The 27156-nt window shown below is 39.7% G+C and overlaps 1 protein-coding gene across 1 annotated transcript in view; it reads right to left on the reverse strand.

Moving 5' to 3' along the window:
• Positions 1-27156, reverse strand: part of LOC126183601 (presenilin homolog) — a 113771-nt gene that overhangs the window by 23641 nt on the left and 62974 nt on the right. The window contains exons 7-8 of the mRNA XM_049925711.1: positions 21532-21678; positions 19716-19883 (exon numbers count right to left, since the gene is read on the reverse strand). Of these exons, the coding sequence (XP_049781668.1) occupies positions 19716-19883; positions 21532-21678 (315 nt within the window). The remainder of the gene's footprint in view (positions 1-19715; positions 19884-21531; positions 21679-27156) is intronic.

Here is a 27156-nt window from a genome sequence, read left to right on the forward strand (position 1 = left end):
ATGCTACATTGTTGGAAAAAGGGACAACCATAAATTAACACAGTGCCAAGAACTTGTGTAATCATTTTAGATTTTACAATGACAAGTGCATGAAGTATTGCAAAGTGCATTAAATATCATACACTAACATAAGAGACTGGGCTGTGCTACAGATCAGTCTGTCACCTAGACTTTATTTCACATTCATAGTCGGTGGCTTCACCAAATAGCAACCAAACTGACACTTTACAAACTAAGAATTAACTTTGACCTCTGGCTTTGCTACAGATCAATCTGACACCATAATCAAGATTTTGGGGCAGGAGGTAGGGGGAGGCAGTTGTACATACCACACTTTAGCCTTTTAAGCACTTATTTTATAAAACATCAATAAGTCATTAACAACTGGTACAGCCATTCATACCTTTTACAAAAAAATCAAAAATTGTTTATTGTTTTTTGTTTTCAGTTTTTGTGATTTTTCAATATGGTTTTCCAGTTCATAAACACAATGGAGAGCTTAGACATCTATATCTACAGCACAATTGTACTTTTTACTGTCTTCACTGCTGCATTTACGTAGGCAACAGAGAGAATCCCACTATCATCATCTCTCTCTCTTATCATTTTACTGTATATGGAAGCCAGTTATACTTAAAACAATGCAAATGGTTTAGAAGTAAAGGAGGCAAGTTACCAGATGAAAGAAGCATTGAGTTATCAAAAGGCACAATGCACAATTACTACAGTTCATCAGGTAGACTGTTGCGAGAGGTTGTGTCAGATGGAGTGAATAGAGGGAGAAAAGATGCAGGAGGGAGGGTTGACAAGAGATGGCTGAAGGCTCAGAGGGAGGCAGCAGGTGTGTAGGATAAGGACACAGGAGGGAGAGGCATCAGTTGTACAGGATAGGGGGATGACTCACAGGCATGGGAGACGACGTTTTCGTGTGCGGCATAATGACACTGATGTGGCAGAGTGAACTGAAGGAGGGTGCAGGACAGAGGATGGGGAGACTGTTGGATAGTGGGTGTGGGTGTCGTGGGTTAGTGGAGATGAGGTCAGGATGATTGTGGGAGTGAAGAATGTGTTGATGTGTTACAACTCCCACTCACATAGTTCGTAAAAGCTGATGTTGGGGGGAGGTTTAGTCTGCAGATGGCATAGTTTGTGAAGCAGCCACTGAACTCAAGCATATTGTGTTTAGCAGCATATTCCGCCACTGGGTGGTCAACTCTGGTCTTGGCCACAGTTTGCAGTGGCCAATCATTCTGGTGTACAATTGTTTGGTGGTCATGCCTACATAAAACACTTTACAGAAATTGCAGCAGATCTGGTACATGACATGCCTACTTTCATAGGTGCTCTGATGGGATTAGATAAGCCTGTGACAGGATTGGAGTGAGTGTGCTGGCTGGGTGACTCCAGAGGTCTTGCAATTTGTTCTTAGACAATGATATAACCCTTTTGAAAGGGTGGAGCGTTGGAGTGGCAATCGTCAAAAGCTAGCAAAGTAGGGGGTTGTCTCTTGCTCCTAAATTATCTCTATCTTCATCACATATATTTTCAACAGTGTCAACATTATTGTCAGTATGTAGGAAATCTCACACTGGATGCTCCAGCGGCAGCTTTTCCCATAATGAACAATGGAGAGTTCCAGTGTCATCATTATTACTCAGTCTTGGTAAGTCAAATCCATTTCCTTCACCTGCCTGTAAGAATCCAGCTTTTCAGAAGCAGTTGGAGATCATAGACTCTTTAACCTCTGTCCATGCCTTGGCAATACAGTGCAAAGTATCTAAAATTGATATTTTATAGGAGGCCAGATGTTTTCTAGCTTCCATCAAACTTGATGCCTTCTGCACTATGGCTTTCTTGTAATACATTTTGAAGGTATGGATAAAATCAGTATCCAAGGGCTGCAGCAATATGCAGTGCAGTTTGGTGACAGAAACTTTAACTGCACAATTTATATGTTTTGGATGAGCATCGCAACAATCCATAAACAGGAGAATTTACATATTACAGATACCCATTTTTGAATCAACTGCTTCTTGAATACTTACCATGTCATCCACACCTTGCTATTGGCACTATGGTCCATGAGTAATGTTTTTACATTTTAAAACCAATGTACTTTTTAGCCATGAGCATTTGTACCTAGCATGACTGTATTAGTCTGTGTTCCCTTAATGGAAATTTCCTCCTATAAATGCAAGTGTTTTATTTAGAAGCATATTAAAAAAAGAGACCATTTTCATCTACGTTGAAAGTGACTTTCAGTTTACATGGTTTTATAATTTTTTGTAATCTACCACTCTGCCATTCACAACCAGTTTTCATGTTTATGATCCTACAAGAATTCCAGATAAAATATATCACATGAAGGGTTCTCAGAACAAAGTTCCCAATGCTTTATTAAGATTATCTTTGAGTATAAATTAAATGAAACGTACCAAGGGACCTGGTGTCATTGTTGTGATTAGCTTTTTAACTGTAAGTTACACCAACACGGGCCTTACCCTTAAAAATAAACAATGAATAAAGACTGGTGAATATTTAGCATTAAATTTCAGCAATGCACACAGGCAAGATTGTCACCATCTGAAGAGGAATTATGGATAATTATTGATCATATTTTGTTCTGGAGACTAAACTACTGGGAAATTATACGAGAGGGGTCGAAAAGTTTCTAGCCATACAAATAAACAATGATAGAAATTTCATAATACCAATTTATTTTTCAATATAATACCTGTGTACACTAATACACTTGTGGGCATACTCAGATAACTTCTGCAAAGCATTCAAATAAAACGTCTTCGATTTCGAGTCCAACCAAGCGTTCGCAGCATCAATCACTGCATCATCGCTGTCAAATTGTCCTCTTTTGAGTTTTTTTTTTTTTTTTTTTTTTTTTTTTTTTTTTTTTTTTTTTTTTTTTTTTAGGTTTGGGAAAAGAAAAAAAGTCTGATGGAGCCAAATCTGAAGAATATGCTGGACGACGTAACAATTCGAACCTACAGTCATGCAGAGTTTCCAGTGTTGCAAGGGTTCTGTGTGCCAGTGCGTTGTCCTGATGCAAATTTCTGCTCCTTCTTTCTCTCTCTCTTCTCTCAAATGGCGCAGGGGGGTGCAATAAAACAATGCATTGATAGTTATGCCCTTTTGCAAGTAATCTACCATAATTACCCATTCTGCATCCCAGAAGACTGATGCCATCACCTTACCTGCTGATTTTTGCACCTGGAATTTATTTGGGTAGGGGATGAAGTATGTTTCCACTGTTGTGACTGTTTTTTTGTCTCAGGATCAAAGTGGTGAACCAACGCTTCATCCATTTTCACATACCTTGCAAGAAAGCCATCTTCACTCACTTCAAATTGGCAGACAATTTCTTCACAACACTGCACATGTTCCCATCTCTGATCTGCATACAAGTCTTTCGGGATCCACTAAGATGAAACTTTCCACATTCCTGAAATATCCACAGCAATGTCATGAGCATGTCCATGGGAGATTCCATATATCATTTCAATGTGCTGCAACATTGTTTGATGATCACAGAAAATTGTGTCATAAATTGCAGTCACTGTTTTATCAGTGGCAATGGTGCCAGGCCTTCTGCTCCTTGGTGCATCTTCCACACTCGTTCTTCCACATTTGAAGTCAGACACCCAGTTTTTCACTGTTGCACAAGATGGAGCACTGTCCTTAAGTGTATTCCACATGTATCCACAATTTCTTTGGGCATCATTCCATTCAAATGGAAATATTCAATCACAGCACTGATCTTAATTTTCTCGATATTCATCATTTTGCTTACACTACAATATACAACGCATCCTAGCGACAAAACAAACAAAGCTGGAGCCGCAAAATTTGACTTGCATACCCACAAAGTGTCACCATAAAAGTTGATGGTGGTGTTTGTGCAAGATATTATGGTAACTATCTTGAAGTAGGAACTTTTCAACCGTCCTTTGTACATACCTCAAAATGTGGAAGAAGATATAATATGGTTTATCCATAAGGGATAGAGACATTTTGGTTCTCATAAGTGTATTAGGCACATTAATAAATTTTATTACTTTAAAAACTTGTGTAGGTAAATAACATAGCTACTAACATACTGTGAAGTGTGGAAAGGCTAAAAATGAAAACAGTCACCTATAATATGAACTACAGTGGAACTTCTATTTTATATTTTCCGATTTTACGTTTTTTGCAATTCTACACAATAAATTCGTAGCCCCTGTGTAAAACCCATAAGATCAGTGCTAAGAATTCCCCGGTTTTACATTTATTCCTAGTAAGGTTTACCAAGATTCTAAGTTCTCACTTGACTTCATCCCATTTTCTTCCTATTGATATTTGATGTGACTGAACACTTAATAAGTGGCTTGAAAGACAGATGGTTTGTACCATGTGTAGCGGGGGAACTAAGAAAATATTTTAGGCCGTTGAGGAGAGGAAAGATGTGAGACAGGAAATGCTGATGTAATCCACAACCAATGTAGCCAACTTTTAACATTTACCTTCATTGCACAATTATGATAGAACTACTGCTAGGTTGCAGTGGTAATGGAAAAACAAGACAGTTGACGTGAATTGTTCTGGACCAAGCCAATACGTGACGAAGTGGCCCAGCCACCACCTTTTCTAATGCCACTTTTAACTCAGTCTCTTCTTTGTGCATGTTTTTCAAATGTATAAGGGGCATTCAAATGAAACCCAGTCACTAGCATAAACTAACGGTAATGATTTTATTAACTCAAAAATGTAGTTATACACAATACACATACTCAAAAATAGTCACCAAAACTGTTGGCACATTTATCCCACTGTGACACCAGCAGTCGATTCCATCGTTGAAGAAGCTAGTAGCTGCTGTCAGATCCAGGCCTGGACACAGTTACACACTTTGTCGTCCATTGCAAATTGATGTTCACAAATAGCTTGTTTTAAAGGTCCAAACACATGACAGTCACACGGTGAAAGATCATGACTGTACGGTGGATATTCCAGTGTTTCCCACCGAAACTGCTGCAATGTTGTCTTCACTGCATAGGCCATGTGTGGATGGGCATTATCATGCAGGAGGATAATGCCATTGGACAACATGCCATGGCATTTCAACTTGATGGCTCATCTAAGGTTCTGTAAAGTGGCTTGGTAATGCTAGGCATTGATGGTGGTTCCCCATTCCAGAAACTTGACAAGCAGTGGGCCCTTGTGGTCAGAAAAGGAGGACATCACCACCTTACCAGAACTGGTGTGCATGGCCTTTGATTTCTTTGCAGGTGGTGAAGTCACTTGTTTCCACTGCTTGCACTGACACTTGCTTTACAATTCAAAATGGTGACAATTTTTGGTCACCCATGACAATAAACGACAGAAAGCCGTATTTCTCCTTATGATAATGTTGCAGATGACTCAAAGACAGCACCATACGAGTATTGTGCTGTTCGGCAGTCAGTTGGTGGGGAACCCACCGCGCAAAGAGTTTTCAAAAGTTCAAGTGTTGATGCATTATGATGTGGCTGGTGATTAAGCTAATACCCAGTAACCAATGGATCTCATCCATAATGATTTTGCGGTTGTCCAAGACCAAAGCATTCACTTCCGCAACCATTTCTGGTGTGATGACATGATGAGCCTGTCCAGGATGAGCATCGTCTTCCAGTGACTCGTGCCCCTCAAGGAATCGTTTGTGCCATTACACAATGCTTGAATAACTCAGACTGTACTCACTGTACACAGCCTTCACAAATCGATTCATTTCATGGCCTCCAACTCCCTCTGCCGCCAAAAATCGAATCACTCCTCATATGTTTGCTTACTCACCTGCATGCTAGGTAGTGGACGATAACTTGTGTGAACAGCTTCTCTTCAGCATGAAACCACACTGGCGCTATGCAACATCAAACGGTGCGCACACATCAGTCTCTACCAATAGATGGCGCAACCGTACCCACAGTTACTTGGTGCCACCTTACATCTAAGGCAAAGGTAGATACAATGACCAGGTTTCATTTGAATGAAGCTCATACAATATTCAGCAACAATATCAACCATCAACCTTTTAAATTCAAACACTGAGTCTCAAAGAATATGCTCGGTCGTAATCGAGAAAACATTGTCCATTTCCAGCTAGCGAGCTCTTATTGGCTGGTGATTTGTTAAGTTACCCAACAGCCAGCACAGCCATCACACCACACTCATACATGTAAAATGAGCTCACCTATTGGATGTGTGGGGTGAGTGGGTTGGTTGGTTGTTTGGGGGAAGAGACCAAACAGCGAGGTCATCGGTCTCATCGGATTAGGGAAGGATGGGGAAGGAAGTCGGCCGTGCCCTTTCAAAGGAATCATTCCAGCATTTGCCTGGAGCGATTTAGGGAAATCACGGAAATCCTAAATCAGGATGACCGGACGCGGGATTGAACGGTCGTCCTCCCGAATGCGAGTCCAATGTGCTAACCACTGCGCCACCTTGCTCAGTTGGGGAGAGTGGGAATGGCGCTTCAGCAATGGGGGTGCAGGTAGGGGTGAAATCATTTTGTGAAGTGCTAAAAATACACTTTTCATGCAGATTATGTGCTATGACAGAGATGTCACACAGAAATAGGACAAAGGTTTTTAGATAACACATTTTAGAGGCTTTAGTGTTCAATTCTGACATGATACAGTTACAACAACTACATACATTACTCATGTATATACTTTGCACACTGTAGATTGTAGAGATTGGTAGCAGTGACAGAGGACATGAAGCGAAACTGAAGCACCTGAATTGTCTTTCAAATTTTCATTTTACACAGTGAACAGAAATTCACTGAGCCAACTTCTAATAAGTTTGTAACATCAATTGGGAAAGTAAACTCATTTTTTCACATCTCTGTTTCTCTCATTAAGCCTAAAATAACATTTTAACAGTTGTGAGCATAGGAAGTGCAGCTCATAAGAAAAGCATTAAACAATAACAGCAAAGGTGACAAAGAATGTCATTAAGCAGATGTATGCAAATTATGCTTATGGTTTAACTACTTAGCTGCTGTGATGTTTTTGGTTTAATTCAACATGTTCACTGATTTTTGCTTCTTTTCTGAGAGTGTACAAATGATGAACTCTCAAAAACACATGTTTTGAATGTATAATTTGTAGTCATAGCATGTTGGAAGGCAGCTTGATTGCCTTGTACCCAGATACCAGTTTTAATTTTTTGATGATAATGGTCGAAGTAGAGAGGATATAAAATGTAGAGTCAGGAACTCTTTTCGGAAAGTATTTTTATGGATGTGAAACATTGAAGATAAATAATTTAGACAAGAAGAGAACAGAAGCTTTTGAAATGTGGTGCTACAGAAGAATGCTGAAGATTAGATAGGCAGATCACATAACTAATGAGGAGGCATTGAATAGGATTGGGGAGAAGAGAAATTTGTGGCACAACTTGACTAGGAGAAAGGATCACTTTGTAGGACATATTCTGAGGCATCAAGGGATCACCAATTTAGTATGGGAGGGCAGCGTTGAGGGTAAAAACCGTAGAGGGAGACCAAGAGATGAATACACTAAACAGATTCAGAAGGTTGTAGGTTGCAGTAGGTACTGGGATATGAAGAAGCTTGCACAGGATAGAGTAGCATGGAGAGCTGCATCAAACCACTCTCTGTACTAAAGACCACAACAACCCAAATGATTACATGATTTAACTGCAACCAATTTTTTTTACAGCTGCCTTCAAACAGAGGAGGGGTAACCACTATCTTAGTACTGATAAAATGTTGGTCAAAGTACACAAAATTTTATTCTTTTAAACAAGCTAATGTAGATACAGTAATAAAATGTTTAAGAGACTGTTTTAAAGACATAGGTAAGCCTTGCAGACTCCCACAGTTCACAAGTAATAACTTCAAAGAATTTTTAGCAAAAAATTATGATATCTGTAGCTATTTCGAAATGTCATCCACAATCCAATCCTTGTGGCTGGATTATGAAGAATATTGAATGTTTGTGTAGAACATATTGATCTAACAGGCACTGGCTTAGTTAATCCTTGAATTCCATACCACCTTGAATGAACTACTCCGTATGTTTACAGATTCATCACCAGTAAAAATAACCAATAAAACTGTTAATGGTGAACCACTGTTAAAGTTACACTTGTTTTGTAAATAAAACCGACTTTTCTTGGTGCAACTCTTCCCTGATGCATTTCGTCTTTTCTTGCTCGAAGGCATCTTCAGTGGGATAGATTGCTGTGATCTGCATTTCCTCTGATCTGGTCTGGAGGTTGCACTACCATTTTATTTTCAAAACATAAGCACAATTTTGTATTCCAAACTTTCTCACACTGTTCACCATGTTTCTCCTTGTTAGGGAAATATAAAATAAGTTGCAGCAAGAAAAGGTGGCTTTATTTACAAAACAAGTATTTCTGTGCTTCCTGTGGAGGGTGGCCATGCAAACAAACTTGTACTGTCGATGTTGTTTAAGTGCTGCCTTCTGTGCCCACTAAATCTGAAGAACTACAAAATACAGTGAAGGATAATTTGCAAAAACAATTCGAAAGTAGATTAAGGAAATATAACAAAAAAGCAATTACATTAGCATTCTAGGTTGATGACTTAGTATTAGCCAAGGACTTCCATCCTAGTTCTAACTTAAAGAGAGAAACAAGTAATTCTTTTCGAAAATATAGGGGATCTTTAAAGATACTTGGCCTTCCTCATCTAAAAGCAGTATACTTAGTAGACCCAAACACTACTCAAGAGAAGGGCTTAGATAACATTGATATGTTAAAGAAACTTAAACCCTTAGGACAATCTGCCATCTCTGCATATTTGGCAGAGTGATGACTGCCAGCTTCCAAGTTAGCTGCTTTACATTTTCATACTTCCATTTTCCCCAGAGCAGTTTCTTCTACTCTTACTATCCTGTGATTTTTAACTTGAATTTATCTTTCACTGTCCTATATTAATTTTAGTCATAGAATGACCCGTCTTGTTACAGAGAGACTTATTACAGTTCTCTCATGTGGAAAATAAATAAATACAAAAAGTACAAACAAAAACCATTACGGCTACAGTACAAGATGTATTGTATATGTTCTGCATAGTAGGAGTTTCATACTTTTCCTATACAGCAATCGATGAAGAACCCATCAAGAAGGGATCCTGGGATGGGGGGGTGGTGTGGGATTCTTTCTTTGGGACTCGATCTTCTTTCTTTGATTGTAGCAAGCAATTAATTTTCATTTTCTTTCTTTTCTGAGAGGAATAGGCCCTACCAATTCTATCCTCCCCCTTTCCACATTCATATATTTCTATTGTCACATGGAAGAAGGTGTAATTAGAAGAATGACGAACACTAACTTCACTTAACATAGGTTTATTCAGCACTTGCACATACAAGAGCGCGGAGCGAACTACCTCCGGCCAGAACACATACAGTATATACACAGCTACAGAACATTCCAGTACAAAGATTCTTCTCATTTGTGGATACTTCTAGAATGTACTCGAACCGAATATAGAAATTAAAATTGTACCCTCTATCCAACAGTTTAGTATCATAACCACTACACCACAGTGCTACTCAGCTTCTTCTGCAACATTGCTCCCTCCTTAAGAGAAGAGTGTCTCCGTCTTACCACCTCATAGTCTGGGAACAAGTCATCAGTCCTGCATACTCCGACTCCCAATGACTGATGCTCGCCCTGGCAGTGATCTTCTTAGAACTTCTTTGGCCGCTACACTCTTCGTCACCTTTTCACTTGTTGCCTATCGCTGGAGCTTCGAATTTACCCTGGATGGCAGGATCCTTGGAGGGCTTCATTCGAATGATGTGGACCGCATCTCTGATCTTTCATCATCTTGTGCCGGGGTCGAAATCTTCAACTTCATAAGTAACATCAGACAACTGTCTTAAAACCTTATACGGTTCAAAGTAGCACCTGAGGAGCTCCTCAGAGACACCAACCTTCTGAATAGGAGTGAAGATCCAGAAGAGGTCACTAGGCTGGTAGACAACAGGGCGGTGGCTCGCGTCATACCTTCGGCGATCGTTTTCTTCAGCCTGCAGCATGCGGAGTCAAGCTAACTGCCGAGCTTCCTCAGCTCTGGTTAACACCTGGCCGATGTAGTCGTCATCCACGTCATGAAGGTGTAACATAAACACAGTGTCCATCGTCGAAGTTACCTCACACTCATGCACCAGGAAAAATGGCATAATCCTGTGGTGTCTTGTTTGGAGGTGTTGTAGGCAAATGTCACGAAAGGTTAGGCCTCCTCCCAATTGCTCTGCTCAACATTGAAGAACATTGACAGCATGTCGGCCAAAGTCTTATTAAGGCGTTCAGTAAGCCTATTGGTTTGTGGATGGTAGGCAGTCGTCATGTGATGAGTAATGGTGCACCGACAGTTTATCTCTGTCACAAGAATTGATTGAAAAACTTTCCCGCGATCTGTAATTAACGACCTTGGGGCACCGTGTTTTAATACAATGTCTTCCACAATGAGTTTGGCTACCTTGGATGTTTCAGCTGTTTTCACGGCTTTTGTAATGGCATAGCGTGTCAGATAATCAGTGCAAACAATAGTACATCTATTGCCAGAAGCAGACGCTGGAAATCATCCAAGGAGGTCAATCCCAACATGCTGGAAAGGAGTTTCGGCTGGAGAAATTGGTATGAGTTGGCCAGATGGTTTCTGAGGAACTGCCTTTCTTCTCTGGCATACTCTACAGTGCGACACATAGTGAGGGACACTCCTAAACAAACCTGGCCAGAAAAGTCTCTTGCAGATTCTATCGTAGGTCTTAATAAATCCTAAATGTCTGGCCTCAGGTGTCTCATGGAATTTCTGTAGAACATCTAAGCGCATGTGTTTAGGAATCACTGGTAGCCACCTCTTTCCAAACAGATCACAGTTTTTCTTGCAAAGTAATCCATTAACTACCTTAAAAAATTGTCCTTTCACATCCTATGACCGATTTAAGGCAAGCATAATTTGAGATATCTTGGCATCGTCCTCCCGCTCAGAAGAGAGATCCTGGAGTGCAGCAAAACAGTCACTATCTTCATCAAAGTCTTGATGGTCTTGCACAGGGTTTCTTGAGAGACAGTCGACATCTTGGTGTTTTCTGCCACTTTTGTACACTATGGTAATGTCATACTCTTGAAGACGTATTGCCCACCTGGCAAGTCGTCCTGTTGGGTCCTTAAGACCTGTTAGCCTCCAAAGTGAATGATGGTCTGCAACAACTGTGAATGGCCTTCCATAGAGATACTGTCGAAATCTGCACATGGCCCAGATCACGGCAAGACAATCTCTTTCTGTAGTTGAGTAGTTTCTCTCGGCTTTTGTAAGTGTTCTAGAAGCATAGGCTATAACCTTCTCTTTTCCATCCGAAATTTGCACCATGATCCCATACCCACTGGCATGTGTGTGTAGTTCTGTAGGTGCTCTCTCATCATACTGACCAAGTACAGGGTCAGTCGTCAGAGCTTTTTGCAGCACATCGAAAGAGTCTTGTTGAGCATCACCCCAGATAAATTTAGCATAAGCTTTTAACAACTCTTGGAGTGGCCTAGCTTTGATACAAAAGTCTTTGATAAAATGACAGTAATAGGAACATAATCTGAGGAAGCTTCTCACATCTCTAATACTTTTAGGAATAGCGAATTCCATTACAGATCTCACCTTATCTGGGTCTGGCCGCACACCTTCGTTTGACACAAGATGTCGAAGTACTCCGATATCTTCTGCACCAAAGAGACACTTTCTTGGATTAAGTTTCAGTCTGCCTTGTTGGAGACACAAGAACGGCCCTCAGTCATTTTATATGTTCATCAAATGTCTCTGAGAACACTATAATGTCATCTAAATAACAAAGGCACATCGTCCACTTCAGGTGACATAGAAGATTATCCATCATCTGCTCAAAAGTTGCTGGTGCTTTACACAAACCAAACGGCATTACCTTAAATTCATACAGGTCCTCAGGGGTGATGAATGCAGTTTTCTCATGATCAGCCTCATCTACTTCGATTTGTCAGTATCCTGAGTACATGTCCATGGTAGAGAAAAAAATAGCCCCCTCCAGACAGTCTAGTGTATCGTCAATTTGTGGAAGAGGACGAGTGCCAACTGCCATCCTTCTTCCTGACGAGGACCCCTGGTGAGCACCGTGGGCTCTGTGAAGGCTGAATGTCATTCTTCATCAAATAAGCTACATCGTCGCGAATTATTTGATGTTCCGTTGCTGACACACAGTATGCTCTCTGCCTTATTGGTTGATCGTCTCCAGTGCTAATCTGTTGCTTCACTGTCAATTTGTCTAATTTGCTCTTCACCTGTGGATTGAAGCATTCAGAGAACTCTTGAAGAATGGCTCCTTAGTGATATCTGGTGATAGTCAAGCTAGAAGATCTTGTCTCGTAGGAGTAGTGCTAATTTTGCCCACAGACTCGGCATGGGAAGTTTCTATGATGCTCAGCTGTTCTTCAAGTAACGGCTCTGTCGCGGACTGATGGGAGCCACTGTGTCTTCGATAATGTGCGAACCCGGTGTCACCACAAGAATAATGTCACGTAGAAGAAGGTGTAATTAGATGAATGACAAACACTAACTTCACTTAACGAAGGTTTACTCATCACTTGCACATACAAGAGTGCGGAGCAAACTGCCTCTGGCCAGATCACATACAGTACACATATACAGCTACAGAACATTCCAGTACAATGATACTTGCCATTTTTGGATACTTCTAGAGTGAACTCGAACTGAATATAGAAATTAAAATTGGACAGTCCAGGTGAGTTTTGAACTCACAAACCCTCCATCCAACAGTTTAGTATCATAACCACTACACCACTGTGCTACTCAGCTCCTTCTGCGACATTATTACCGGAACAGACTACATTGTGGTGATTACAACCTACTAGCACAGAGCAGTGACACACATTCACCACTGACACAATTACACAGTTAATCGGTGCAGACATTATGTTTGATGATAATACACATGTTAGTCACACTACAAAAACTGGGGGAAGTGGACAGGAAAGGAAACCATTCCCTAAGGGAAATCAATTACAACATGCTAACGTAAGCACTTTGGAGATTTCAAGTCATTAAGTATCTTATTATCGAGAAGACTAAATACAGCTTAGGAGAAAAGTAGAATTATTCTCAATAGAACTTGAGAAGAGCCTTTTAATACAGTGCAAGCAAGCATTTCAAGAAGTGAAGAATGGAGTATGTTATCTGTCACTGCAAATTTCACTTTTGCATGATTTTTAGTGCGGGCAGAATGTGACCACTATTATAGTTAAGAAAAATAAATCATATAATCGAGTAGTAGTGAATATAACCCAGGCAAATAGTAATTAACAAATGCTATTTATAGGAAGGTAATATATAACATTGCAAGAAGTACAGTTAGAAATTATAAAACAATGAGTTATGAAACATCTGCCAGAGAAACCAGGTAGAGTCACCAGGTTACATGGAAACTTAGCCTTTGGGAGGCATAAAGGGTCAGATGCTCTGCAAGTTGTTTAAGTTTTAAGATGGGGTGTACCCAATTTTAGACAGGTACTGGACTCATAGAAGGTGTGGCATATACCTAGATCAGGTGAGTCCATAGATGAAATTACCTGACTTACGTAATGAATGTGTAAGAGAGTAAAGGATAAGCAGATCCATGGAAAGCATGGCATATTCCTAGGTTAGGTGAATCCACAGAAGTGGGGTCAATAGAAGTACACTCGCACTGAAAATATAAAAAGGTAATTGCACAGCATCTGCCAACAGAATAAGCTGTAACAGCAGCTCTTATAGAGATAGGAAGCCATACAGTAACAGTCACACTCTTGAAATGTTCTCCAAAATAGAAGCTAATAGACTTAGATGAGCACTGATGATTCTTTGCATCCAGATGCCTGCAAATGTTTGATTTACTACAAATATAAGATTTGTAGAGAGTGTTGTAAATTAAAATATCAGCATGTACTTCCTTATGGTACAGATGAAGCTAACCATTTTTCTACCTCACCATAATTGAAAAACTTACACTCATGGGATCAATAACTTCAAAGTAAAGAAATGGCAGTTATATTGAATTAAACATAATATAACCCAACTGAACCAATTCAGCTACTGCTTGTACTCTTATTGACAGAAAAGAATGACCAATTGGACCTTCACAAACAATGCAACAAGTACATTCAGTGTTAATCTATTCTTTGTCTGACCAATATGGATTAATTGATGAAGATTCATCAAAAATAGAAATGTATTTTGTTTTAGAAGACTTTAAGCATGAAAAATTATAATAGTATAAATAAAAATAAACCTATTATAATTTAAATAACATTTTGTTCTTATGCAATGTTGTAATTAGTTAAGTTTGTTGAGCTACACATCTTTTGGTTAAGTAGGCGGAGCTGAGGTGTAACATGGGATTCATCAGAATAAAATGTTCCATCTTTATCCTCTTAGGCTCACAAAAAATGTTTATGATAACTGAAAACATAGTTTGTGTCAGGACAACTCACTATGGGACATATTAACAACCTATGTATAGGTGGGATACAAAAGCCACTAGCTCTGGGCGTCAGCAAGATGCAGAGGCAATTGTGCATTTCCGTCTGCTATTGAGGGTCATTTGTTCTTTGGCCGTTGTGGCTTAGCAGTGCCTTGGAGGTCGAGGAGCAAAAAGGCATGTGCAAGAACGTAAACAACTGAAAAATCATTATAAGATTTGTCATCTATTTGATGGCTAATGTCAAGGCAAGACACACACGTTGTAATCTGTCATCATCAGCTATGAAGTAAGATACAGTTGCTCCCCTGTTATTTTAATTGAAGCTGTACAAGAAAAACATTGCGCATAAAATACAGAAGAGTTGCTGCAAAACTGTTTATGTCATTTAGCAGCTTGGACAGATTGAAGCCGTCTTCCAGCACCTGCACGTCACAATAAGATAAAGAAGTCCAATAGCACTGCACAGCAAGACCACAAAAGTGATTAACTTTGAAAACAGTGACCAAAAATTATTAAAGAGCGAAAGTTGACAACCAGGCATCAGGGTGACAGTCTGTACATTGGAGTCTAACAATGCAAGCAGCCATCAGCTGTAACACCTCACACTGTTTCCTTTACCACATACAGTTCTGTACACCACATCATACTGTTTCTTGAACTTCTTTACCCACCCATCAGATGAGGAGAAGTCCTCAACTCCAGATATAATCGCCACCTTATGCGAATTTTTGCACATCACACCATTCACAAGGATGTTTGAGGCACTTTCTGTCTGAAACCAGTTCTTTATAATGTCTTTCCGTTCCACATATTTAGAATAACTGGCATATTTAATATTTTTTGTTTACAGCCTACTGTTACTTGCACTTTCCAGAACAAAGCTTTATTTTTCACAATGGTGTTCAGCATAGACACACGTATCCCTAACTCTGTGCCAATGCAATGTGTGTCCCCATTATGGACTTTAACGTTTTCAAGAGTCTTTACTTTCTCCTCCATCAATATTCCTCTCTCTTTTTGTAATACATTAAAAAAAAAAAAAAAATCCATCACCCCATTTCCCGGAACTCCTGAAGATTGACTGCGGATACTGTATCAAAGACACAGTCCCTTTCACTGTTCAGAGATGTCACTAAACCTGGCCAAAGTTGTAAACAACCATACATGAGCAGCGCCTGTTAGACGGAGGGGGTCCGACAGCTGATCAGTTCCAGTCATTCCACCAGGAAGGAGGTACATGGCTCGTGTTGTCTGTAGTTCCACCATGCCTAGACGGTCAATACCACGGTTCGATCGCATCCGCATTGTTACTTTATGCCAGGAAGGGCTCTCAACAACGGAAGTGTCCAGGTGTATCGGAGTGAACCAAAGCAATGTTGTTCGGACATGGAGGAGATACAGAGAGATAGGAACTGTCGATGACATGCCTTGCTCAGGCTGCCCAATGGCTACTATTACAGTGGATGACTGCTACCTACGGATTATGGCTCAGAGGAACCCTGACAGCAATGCCACCATGTTGAATAATGCTTTTCGTGTAGCCACATGATGCCATGTTACAACTCAAACTGTGCGCAATAGGCTGCATAATGCGCAACTTCACTCTCGAGGTCCGTGGCGAGGTCCATCTTTGCAACCACAACACCATGCAGTGCAGTACAGATGGGCCCAACAACATGCCGATTGGACCGCTCAGGATTGGCATCACGTTCTCTTCACCGACGAGTGTCGCATATGCCTTCAACCAGACATTCGTCGGAGACGTGTTTGGAGGCAACTCAGTCAGGCTGAAAGTCTTACCCACAATGGCCAGCGAGTGCAGCAAGGTGGAGGTTCCCTGCTGTTTTGCGGCGGCATTATGTGGGGCCGACGTACGCTACTGGTGGTCATGGAAGGTGCCCTAACGGCTGTACGATATGTGAATGCCATCCACCGACTGATAGTGCCACCATATCAACAGCATATTGGCAAGGGATTCGTCTTCATGGACAACAATTCGCACCGCCATCGTGCACATCTTGCGAATGACTTTCTTCAGGATAATGAAATCACTTGGCTAGAGTGGCCAGCATGTTCTCCAGACAGGAACCCTATCGAACATGCATGGGATAGATTGAAAAGGGCTGTTTATGGACAATGTGACCCATCATCCAATCTGAGGGATCTACGCCGAATCACCATCGAGGAGTGGGACAATCTGGACTTGTGGATAGTATGCCATGATGAACACATGCATGCGTCAACACAAGAGAACGTCTACTGGGTATTAGAGGTATTGGTGTGTACAGCAATCTGGACCACCACCTCTGAAGGTTCTCGCTGTATGGGGTACAACATGCAATCTGTGGTTTTCATGGGCAATAACAAGTGCGGAAATGATGTTTATGCTGATCTCCATTCCAATTTTCTGTACAGGGTACAGAACTCTCAGAACTGTGGTGATGAAAAACTTTTTTTGATATGTGTACTTTTCATCTTAAAACTGCAACAGAAAACATTACAACTTGTACTTCAAAGAAACGGCTAACAACGCAACATGATAATCACTTATGCAAGGCTGTGAACAACACTGCATGCTCAATTAACTCATGGAATGGTGGGTGACAGGAGTAGATGAGTCAACTGAAATCAACTCGCCTCAGTCTGTGACAGCTTTATTGGTGCCATCAGCGTAGTCAACCTAAGATAGCAAACAATACTGTGTTCAATGCATATACAAGCCACAAATGAAACTATATTATTAGTTGCAAATACTGAAGAGTGGGTGACCTCTGCATATGATCATAATCAGAGGGTGAAGTTAACACTGAAGCAATATCTCTTAAATAATGTCAGCACACCACTTTTGTAAAGCACACAATATTGAAAGCTAAGGTTGGTAGTGACAAGAAACAAGTGAATGTCACACATACTTCTATTGAAACAGTTACTCCCATCAGCCACCAAACCGAGTAGCGCTTGGCAGCAGCAGGAGAGAGAGAAATTCGTTGCACTCGACTCTTGCTGAGAAGTGATGTCAAAATGACATGTCTTCCATAAAACTCAACTCAAGCATGAAACTGTAGTTGACAAATGAAGAATTTTGGAGACACCACATTGGATTTATATTTCACTGTTTTCTTATTTTACATTGCATGTCATGACAGTGTGCCATTTCAATGCAATGGTGCATTGAAAATTTATTGCAAATTTGTCACTCTTGGTACAGTCTGTTACAATTAAACAGCAAATAATGACATCAGTGATGTTAGCTTTCAGGAAACATAAAATGAAAGATAATGTCAAAAGTTGAATCAGTTCACCATTGCATAGTGAACAGAGGAGAGGTATGGAGTTATGAAGTAGAAGGTAGTAGGTTCGCATTGTGCTGCATTCTACTTTTTCCTTTCACCTTTGCACTACATTGCGGTAAGTGAAATGAGCAACAATGGATCGCAATCAAAGTTCTGTAGCTGCTGGATGAAATGTACCAAATTCCATATGTGGTTTTGGCATTTGCCTGCAAAGGGGCTGAGCATAATTATCAGATATTTTGTTAATTCATGTGTTGGTGCACCTATGTTGCTAACAACTGGGTGGAGTGGCATTTCTTCCTTGGGGATTTTAGGAAGCCCATAAAGTCTAGGCAGCGTGGCTGACTGCAGACAAACTCTCTTTACCATTTTCTTGTCTTGGAATTTGTGCTGGAGCAGTTTGGTGGTCTTCCTCTTCCCTCCTATAGGTGTCATGCTCTAATAGGTTGTACATGCTTTTTTTTTGTGGACACGGTAGCAGTACTGGACAACTTCCTTTGTCAAGTGGAAGGATGACTGTCTCAGAAGCTTCTCAGAGGCATTTAAGCACTTTCCTCTCTTCGTTAGAGATGTTTGATTTCGATGGAACACCCCTGGTACGTGTACAGCATGATTCATGTCTATACTCCACAGCATTCCATGGATGTGTAAGGGCAATTTGTTCCTCCATGCTGATAAATTCAACTGTTTCAAGGTCATCGGTGTTTGTGCAAAATTTTGCCCCTTTTCTAGTACAAATAAGGTAGCACTGTGTATTATTTTCTCTGTGCAGTTCTTACAGCTCTCCGAGGTTCGTCTTGAGGTTGCTTAGTCGCAAAGATTTCGTATTCAGTGGCTGGCTGCCATTCTCTGTTAGCTTGAGACCAGAAAACTGTGTCTATTGACTCCCATGTGTCAGGGGAGAGTGCTGAAGCCAACTGCCACCGAAAGAGAATGTGGATGTGTTGACGCCACAATGGAAGATAAACACTTCTGGCGGCGACAGCCGTGTGACCGAGGGCCTCAATTTTGTGCTCCAGTGAGATGCTTTCCCCACCACTGTGCCAGGTATGTGCCTGAAACCAGCTGGCCAGAGGCTGTGGGCGGGGTAGGGGATATAAAGGCGACACCAAGTAGAAGTCAGTCAGTCATCAGGAAATCCCAATGATGCCAAGGAGTCAGCTTGCTGAAACATTGCACCTTCTGGATAACACCATCTGGCTGAATACCCAAGAAATATTCTAAATCTTTCTACACTAGGAAAATTAAAAATCTCATCTTTTGGATGACAAAAATTAAAAGTGTTGAGGTATTTTGACCTGGTACATTAACTGTAATATATCAATTGCTTCAAGGTAATTTAAAAAGAAAGTGTCAGAAAGTAGGATGTGCACTGCTCTTGCATGATACTTTGCAAAATTAGTTCATGGGAACTATTCTCCACAAAACCTATTATGTCCAGTGAATAACAGATGTTCCACATTCTAAAAAATATTAGTAATGTGGGGGAAATTTCTACAAAAGGAATCAAACACAAAAGCACCTATCACACGAGAAAACAGATACACTAAATATAAGTAAAAACATCAATATGGAAAGAGAGTGATAGTTTCAAGCAATTTTACTTAGCAGCCAAAAGTTTCTTATGTTACATCAGATCCGAATTTTACTATGCAAAAATTTAGATCATGTTAAACAAAGGGCCTTCCATCTGAAGCACTCAATTAGTTTAGATAAAATGCTCACAATTAACCACTGATTTACCAAGACAGTGAAGGTCAATAGAAATATATAACACAGTGTAGTACTGAATGATATTTTTTAGCAAAACGCGAACTACAGCTAGACAAAAGTTTCCCTTACACAAACTGCAGTTGGATCAAATAAACAGACAAAAAAAGGTACTCACGCTCCTCCTCTTCTGCAGATTCTTGTTGAGTGTCTGCAGGTTGTGTTATGGCTTGGTAGTCTGGTATTCTCCCTCCTGACGTTTCTCTCATTTCACGTTGCCTTTGCTGGATTCGCTGCTCTCTTGTTTCAGCCCACTCTCTTGAAAAACCATCAGCTGAGTCATTTCCTGTATGGAAGTAGTTAGTGCAATGATTATTGTTATTTTTCACTGAAGCTACAGTCCAACACTGTTTTCAGAGGAGTTTAATGTATAATCAGATACAAAAATACGAAAAAAGGGAAGTAATTTAGTTTTGGTTTTGGCCTCATGAAATAATCATCATCATAACAATTATCGATTTTCTTAGTCAATTCTTAACTACCTAAATCACACACTCAGAGTCAATACTGGAACCGTACTCCTCCTAGCAATTCTTTATCATTGTATCAACTAATCCAGTAGTAAAGAGAGAGCAATGAAAGTGGCTACTTGTAGAACCCCTATACGTTAAAATAAAAAAAATTTTAAAAAAAGGAGAAGAAGAAGAACCAGAGAGAGAGAGAGAGAGAGAGAGAGAGAGAGAGAGAGAGAGAGAGAATGCTACTATAGTGAATTGTTTTTAACTGTGTATTTCCAAGATGAATGAGCTTGTTTCCAACATAGGAAACAGGTACAGCATAATACAGGCCATTCCAAGTCTGTCTCATGAGTGCCCATCAGCTCACTCACAGGCAAGTGCAGGCAACAGGCTATACAAAGGGGAACATTTCATCCTGTTTGAACACTGTTCTGTTGTGTGTCCAAAGCTGTAATTTTTTGGCACACACGATATTTGGTAACACTTCTGTTACTAAAGCATTGCATTTCGTAGCCAAGGTAGCTGTAATGATGACTTCCTGAAGACAGGCACGTCACTCAGACCCCGGGATAAAAGAGACCCCATCTGTTTTGCTACAGACTGATCGCTGTCATCCTGGAATATGAGTGACCTGCCCTTAATTTCTGACCTTCCCCACTCCCACCCCCATCCCCCTGAGTAAGCAATTATTAGTTTTGAAAGCTAGGATGGTGTATAAATTTTCATATAAGCCTCTTGCCAGTATTTAAATTTCAGCTCCTGAAAGTAGGTACTGATCAACAATTCTGTCTCATTATTTCAACATTTATAAACATACAGCTCTGCAAAGCAGTTGCTGCTTGTAATTTTTTTTTCTCTTCTAACACACACTAGCTAACCATAAATACCAGGAATATCATATATTTTTTTAGAAGTGAAATGCAAGACTGACAAAAAAACGTGAAAATTTAAGGGGTGCCTCTATGCTGTTAGATAAAAAATAGCATTGTTTCTTACTGTAGTTTAAAATAAAGATGATTCAAAAATATCCACGTAACAGAGTTTCATATATTCCAAGGGAACATTTAAATAAGTTAGTTTTTTTACAGCCTGTGTGAAAACTGTCATAACCAGAATAGCGAAGTGCAGCTTTCCAGACTAGAGAAAGTAAATCATGCAGTTCCAAAAACGAAAATGTGTTTTACCAGATGTAGTTATTGTAAGTTGGCACTAAGTAACTAAGGAATGACAAATGTATAAGATTGCTCTCAGTACCACTGGCCTCAAACTTACAACTTATTTCTCATAACCAGGTGATGTTTCACAAGTGAATGGAATATAAGAACAACTTCATTCAAGTACCAAATGGAAAACTTCTCTCACAATATAGGATACGCCAAATTAATTTATTCACCGTTTCTTTTTGTATAATAATGGCACCACCATTGAAAACTGAATATTTAAAAGATATCTTGAGCACAATGTCTATTCTCTCACCTTCAGGTGTTGCTTGTCTCCGTCTGTGTGGTAAACTAGATTTATCACTTGAAGATGTCCGCTGTTGCTGTTGCTGAGGCTGGTGAGTTGCAGGTTCCTGAGCATCTCCACCATCGGCAACACCCACATAGCTGTATAGTATGGTTGCTAATTTGGAAACACAACAAAAATTACAATCTGAAGTTAAGGTATAGACTAAAATCATTTTTAAAAGTGACTGACTATACAGTAAGCTACAATATAGAAATATTATATGAGGAATAAATGCAGATATACAATTACTTTTTGAATAAATTTTTGTGTGTATTCAGATAATAACCTATACTGTGATAAGCATACACAGCACCAGGAGAACTGCTGGGGGAGGGGGCTGAGAAAAAAATGGCACAAAATTACTACATACGGAAAAGTTGTAGTGCTTAAATTTTATATGTAGTGCAACAACAGAACAAAAGCAGAAGCACAGTTTGAATTTTATGTGATGAAACTTGAAAGCCTGTCTGTTTTCACTAATTGGTATTATACCTTGAAGCATCACAAGACAATAGTGAATTATGCAAAACAGAACACAATGTTCAAAATGTCATAACATGTCACAAAAAAGTTTACTCGTGGATTTGACCATTTCATTAAAGACAGAGAGCAGGGAAAAGCTGGTTGTCAAAAAAATTAAAGAACTGGGATTAAAACGAATATTTACATTTGATTTCACAATGTTAGAGAAATGGCCAGTACTTTGTGACAAAGTATCAGCTGTAGCAGAATAAAATGTAAATGCACTCTAACACACTAAGGACTCGCACAAAAATGACAAGAAAGAATGAGAGTCAATAAACAAAATGATTAAAAAGTAAAAGAAAGTAAGTTGGAATAGGAATGTAATGCACAACAGAGAAATAATTATAAACATGAAGTAAATAAATAAATAAATAAATAAATAAATAAATAAATAGTGATGAGCCAGAAAATAATATAAATCTATATTAAGACTCAGCAATTCACTTGAATGGTTTTCCCCTTCCTTTAATATATGGAACAGTAAAAGAATTACTGTTTTTATTACTCTCTAAGAGCCATTACTATACTAATTTTATTGTTAATGTCTGTATAGGAAATGGTACATGAGAAGCAACAAAACTGAGAACTGAACTACAAGGGGTGTTCAAAAAGAAATGAGCCGGAGGCATAATTACAGAAACCAGTACCTGTATGTTGGAAGTATTGACCCTGACTGTTGAGACACTTGTCCCACTGTGACACAAGGCGGTGAATGGCTGTCTCTCAAAATTCCCGGGGCTGCAATGTTAACCAGTTCCGCAAGTACAGCTGCACACTGTCATCCGAGGTAAATTGTTTGCCCTCATCCGAGGTAAATTGTTTGCCCATCAGAGCCTTTTTAAAGGGACCAAAAATGGCTTAATCACAAGGAGAGAGGTCCGGACTGTATGGAGGGTGGCCGAGAACCTCCCATTTCAATTTCCGCAGGAGTGCCGCAACTCTGTTGGCCGTATCAAGCTTTGCATTTTTGTGGAGCAGAATGACCCCACAGGTGAGATTGCCTGGTCATTTTGATTTGATCGCTTGGTGAAGAGTGGTCAAGGTTTGCAAGTAACGCTGGGCATTCACTGTTTTCACGTGTTGCAGGAAGTGAATCAGAATGGGGCCATCTTGGTGAAAGAAGAACGTCAGCATAACTTGCTCTGAGGGGCAAACGATTCACCTCGGATGATGACGTCCAGCTGTACGTGCAGAACCGGTAAACGTCGCAGCCCTGGGAATTTTATGAGACAGCCATTCGCTGCCTTGTGTCACAGTGGGACAAATGTCTCTACAGCCAGGGTCAATACTTTTAACACACAGGTACTGTTTTCTGTAATTATGCCTCCAGCTCATTTCTTTTTGAACGCCCCTTATAGAATTCTGCTATAGATAGAGGTAACTGACGTAAGATGATAGTTTTACTGCACTATTTTGAGCTGTGCTCCCTTACCATAACTTAGAACAGTTTTCTGCTCAAGGTGCCAGAAGGAAGCAATGACTGAGCGTGAAGAAAACTTTCTTAGGAATCCAACATACAACCCAAAAAGGGTTTCATTAGCTGCCAGAGTATTGTTGAGTTTAAGCAAATTCAAATTTTATACATTACCGTTACCATTGGGTCAGTACATTCATCTCTACAGTGGTACAGAAACTGAATGAAAATGAAGTTTTCTCACTTTTTTCTTAGAGAAGAAATGTTTGACTGCAGGATTTTCCATTTCCGATTTTGTTTTCCTGTTATGTGTTTCATCCTCATCTTACCAAGAGGAAGCAAGGTGGAATGAAGAGTGGAAGCATAGTGACTTAGTGAGACATTAATAAAATGGCAGTGGAGAGACAATAATGAATGGATATTACTGCCACAGGGAATGTTGTGTAACAAGGCTGATGCAAAGGAAGGTAATGGCATTTTGTGGGGAAGAATTAAAATTGTGGGTGGCTTGGTGTTTTATCGGAGAAAATGTTAACTGTTTTTATCCAGTTCTCTGATTTAGTGATGTTTACAACTGTTCTTTTGTCTGAAACTAGTATGCTCACTAAGTGTCAAGCTACTGAATCACTTATGCTTCCCATTCTACAGTAGAAGCACACACAGTTGGAAATGACACATGAAAAATACTGGAAAAAGACATTGACCCCTATGATAACCTACTGTTGGCTCCTTTCAGTTGCCTTGTCTAAAAACTGCAACTTTTCCAACACAGTAGTTTTATAATGTAAATCCTTAAAGGAAGGAAAATTAAATGTCTGCCAGTTGTTCTACCAATATAAAGTGATTAGATAGATAAAAAATCTACATAACAACTGGTGGCAGAACACACACATAAAATGAGGTTATAATTAGGCAAGCTTTTGGAGCCAGTGGCTCTTTCTTCAGGTAGAAGGGTTCAGGGGGTCAGAAGAGGGGTGAAGGAAAATGATTGGAGAGGCCTAGGAAAAGGGGTAGATTTTGGAAAAGTCATCCAGAAACATGGGTCAGAGGAGGCTTCTGGACGCAGCATTAAGATGTTCCTCCTCATCCTGTCCGATAAGGCACCTCTGAGCCTTCGATGTGTGTGACTTTTCTGAAATCTACTCCTTTTCCTAGACATCCCCAGTCCTTTTCCTTCACCCCTCTTCCTACCCCCTCTACCCTTCTGCCTGAAGAAAGAGCCACTGGCTCTGAAAGCTTACCTAATTATAAGCTTCTTTTATGTGTGTGTTCTGCCACCTCTTTGTGAGTAGATTTTTTTATCTATCCAATTACATTATATTGTCAAAAAAGATTGTTTTAATTGTTCTTCCAAATATTCTAAGACACTCCTTAACTTAGACGGGTTATATTCTTAAAATGATTCAGTCACATTCACAATGACCAGTCTTTACAAATACAATAACTGGTTTAAAACTGATATAATACAAAAATTCTTCCTGGTGCTTGTCTTTCAGGACTCACTAATGTCACAGAACAAGTAACTTGGAAAAATTTCCACCCACAAATTTTGGTCATTACTGCAATTACAAACTAAATCAGTTCTTTGTATGTACATAACTCAATTTGTCATGTGACATTGAAGACAGATGGCATTATGAGGAACAGCTAACAGCAATTCAAGCTACCTCACTTAACTGTTATAACATTGTTCAGGAATCATTCTCATACTTCTCATAACAAAAATTTTACAGAGTTTAACATATGCAAGGCAGAGTGTAGAGAGGATCAACTTGAAGACCCAACTCCTCCTCTAGCAGTCCAAAAGGAAAGATTTCAGTCATGGACGTGGCCTGTCTATGGAACACCTCAATCACAACAGCTAGTGCCCACAGCTGCCTCAAGTAACCATACCTGTTCTGATTATTAAAATTGATCATTGCCTTCCCATTTGAGATGTTGAAGTTACATAATAATTTTATGCCATTAAGAATCTTTTCCTAAGTGAAATCCAGTAAAAAGTACCACCTTACCTTGCAAAATAAAATAAACAACATTTTTAAACACAATAGCAAATGGCTGTGCACTCAAAAAGGATTAGTCAAATATGGATTGTGGCTAAAATATTTCAAGTACAATATGCAAAAGCCACATCACACCATTAAATGCTAAATTTTCAACATACTAGAATTTTAGAACTATAAGTGACAAACCAAGATGTAGATAATTTACACAGCCTACTAAATTTTGAGCATTGTTAGTTTTTACCAAAATTATTCATTCAATCCTGTAAATACAGAAAAACTGACCCAATAAACGTGCACTGCATGTAAAATTGCAAGTGTCTTCCAAATATGGATTTTCTCTCTCTCTTTCCAACCACTACTAAAACTATTGAAAAACGTGCAACACTGTAGAAATATTAACCTTACCTTCTCCCAAATTTGCTAAATGTTATCTCTTTCATATACTGTGAATACTATAACATAGTGATAGTAAAGTTAGTATATAAGCAATCGTTATTACTTTTGAATGATTAAGCAATGGATGTGATGTCGTACAAGAGTGCTGGGCTTGATTTTTTTCAGAATCATGAAAACCACTCAGTGGCAAGGACCAGTTAGACAGCACCTTACTATATTAGCATGTGAAGTAGGAAAGACTACACTTGCTTCCCACAATTTGAATAAAGTGAATAACAGAAAGCACAAAATGCCAATCTCCGTATCATTCATTACTCATAGTTGGCTACACATGTATAAAGAACTTTACTTTCACAACAATAGTTATTTTCTTTTAATTTTTTAAACCAATTTACTTCACAATGTGACATATTCAGTTAAGTTTCGCAGCTACAGCAATGAAAGAATTAAACTGGTTAAGGACTTGATTTACATAAGCCATTTCATCTTATGGGGACAATCTAAGATTTTGAAGGATTTAGCTCCACACTCATTTTCTTGTACTCATTATTATTTTGACTACTCATCATCTTCTTGAGATTCCTCCACAAATGAGAAGCTTCAGAGATACGGAATGAGTAAACATACATATGAACATCAATAAACAGCTGTCTCAAACTACACAGTCCAGTCACATTAATGTGGCAACCGCCTATGTTGGATATCGACGTGCAATAACCACTAACAGATGGTTGGTGACAGCACTAGCAGTGGGAGGTATATAAAGTGTGTCAGGGGAACACGGGAAACTATGCAAAAGTTGTTGTGCTGTGGAAACAGAAAGATTTATCTGACATCCAAAAGGGCATGATCTTTGGCATTTCTGAAATGGCTAAGTTTGCAAACAGTTCATGTGACACCATGGTTAAAGTACACAGTACATGGCAAAATAGTGCTATCCAAAACCGGTGCAGAGACAACTGTAGTGCATCGTGGTCCATAGATGACAGCAATGAACAACAGCCTTGGAGATGTGTACAGGCAAATAGTCATGCAACTGTTGAGTAACTGAAAGCCAAGATGAACCTAGGGGCAACCAACAGTGTCTCCTCAATGACCACTCAGCAAACATGGCATCGTATGTGGCATGTTGCAAAAGCCATTAGGTGCCGATGCCACACAGCAACACACCACTGTCGTGTTGACTGCCAGCTCAGCCCCTGCGACTACACAACATTTCAGCTCTGCCATTTGCAATGCAACCTGAAGAGG

This window comes from Schistocerca cancellata, chromosome 1, assembly GCF_023864275.1.
Source record: "Schistocerca cancellata isolate TAMUIC-IGC-003103 chromosome 1, iqSchCanc2.1, whole genome shotgun sequence".
Classification (NCBI taxonomy): Eukaryota; Metazoa; Arthropoda; class Insecta; order Orthoptera; family Acrididae; genus Schistocerca; species Schistocerca cancellata.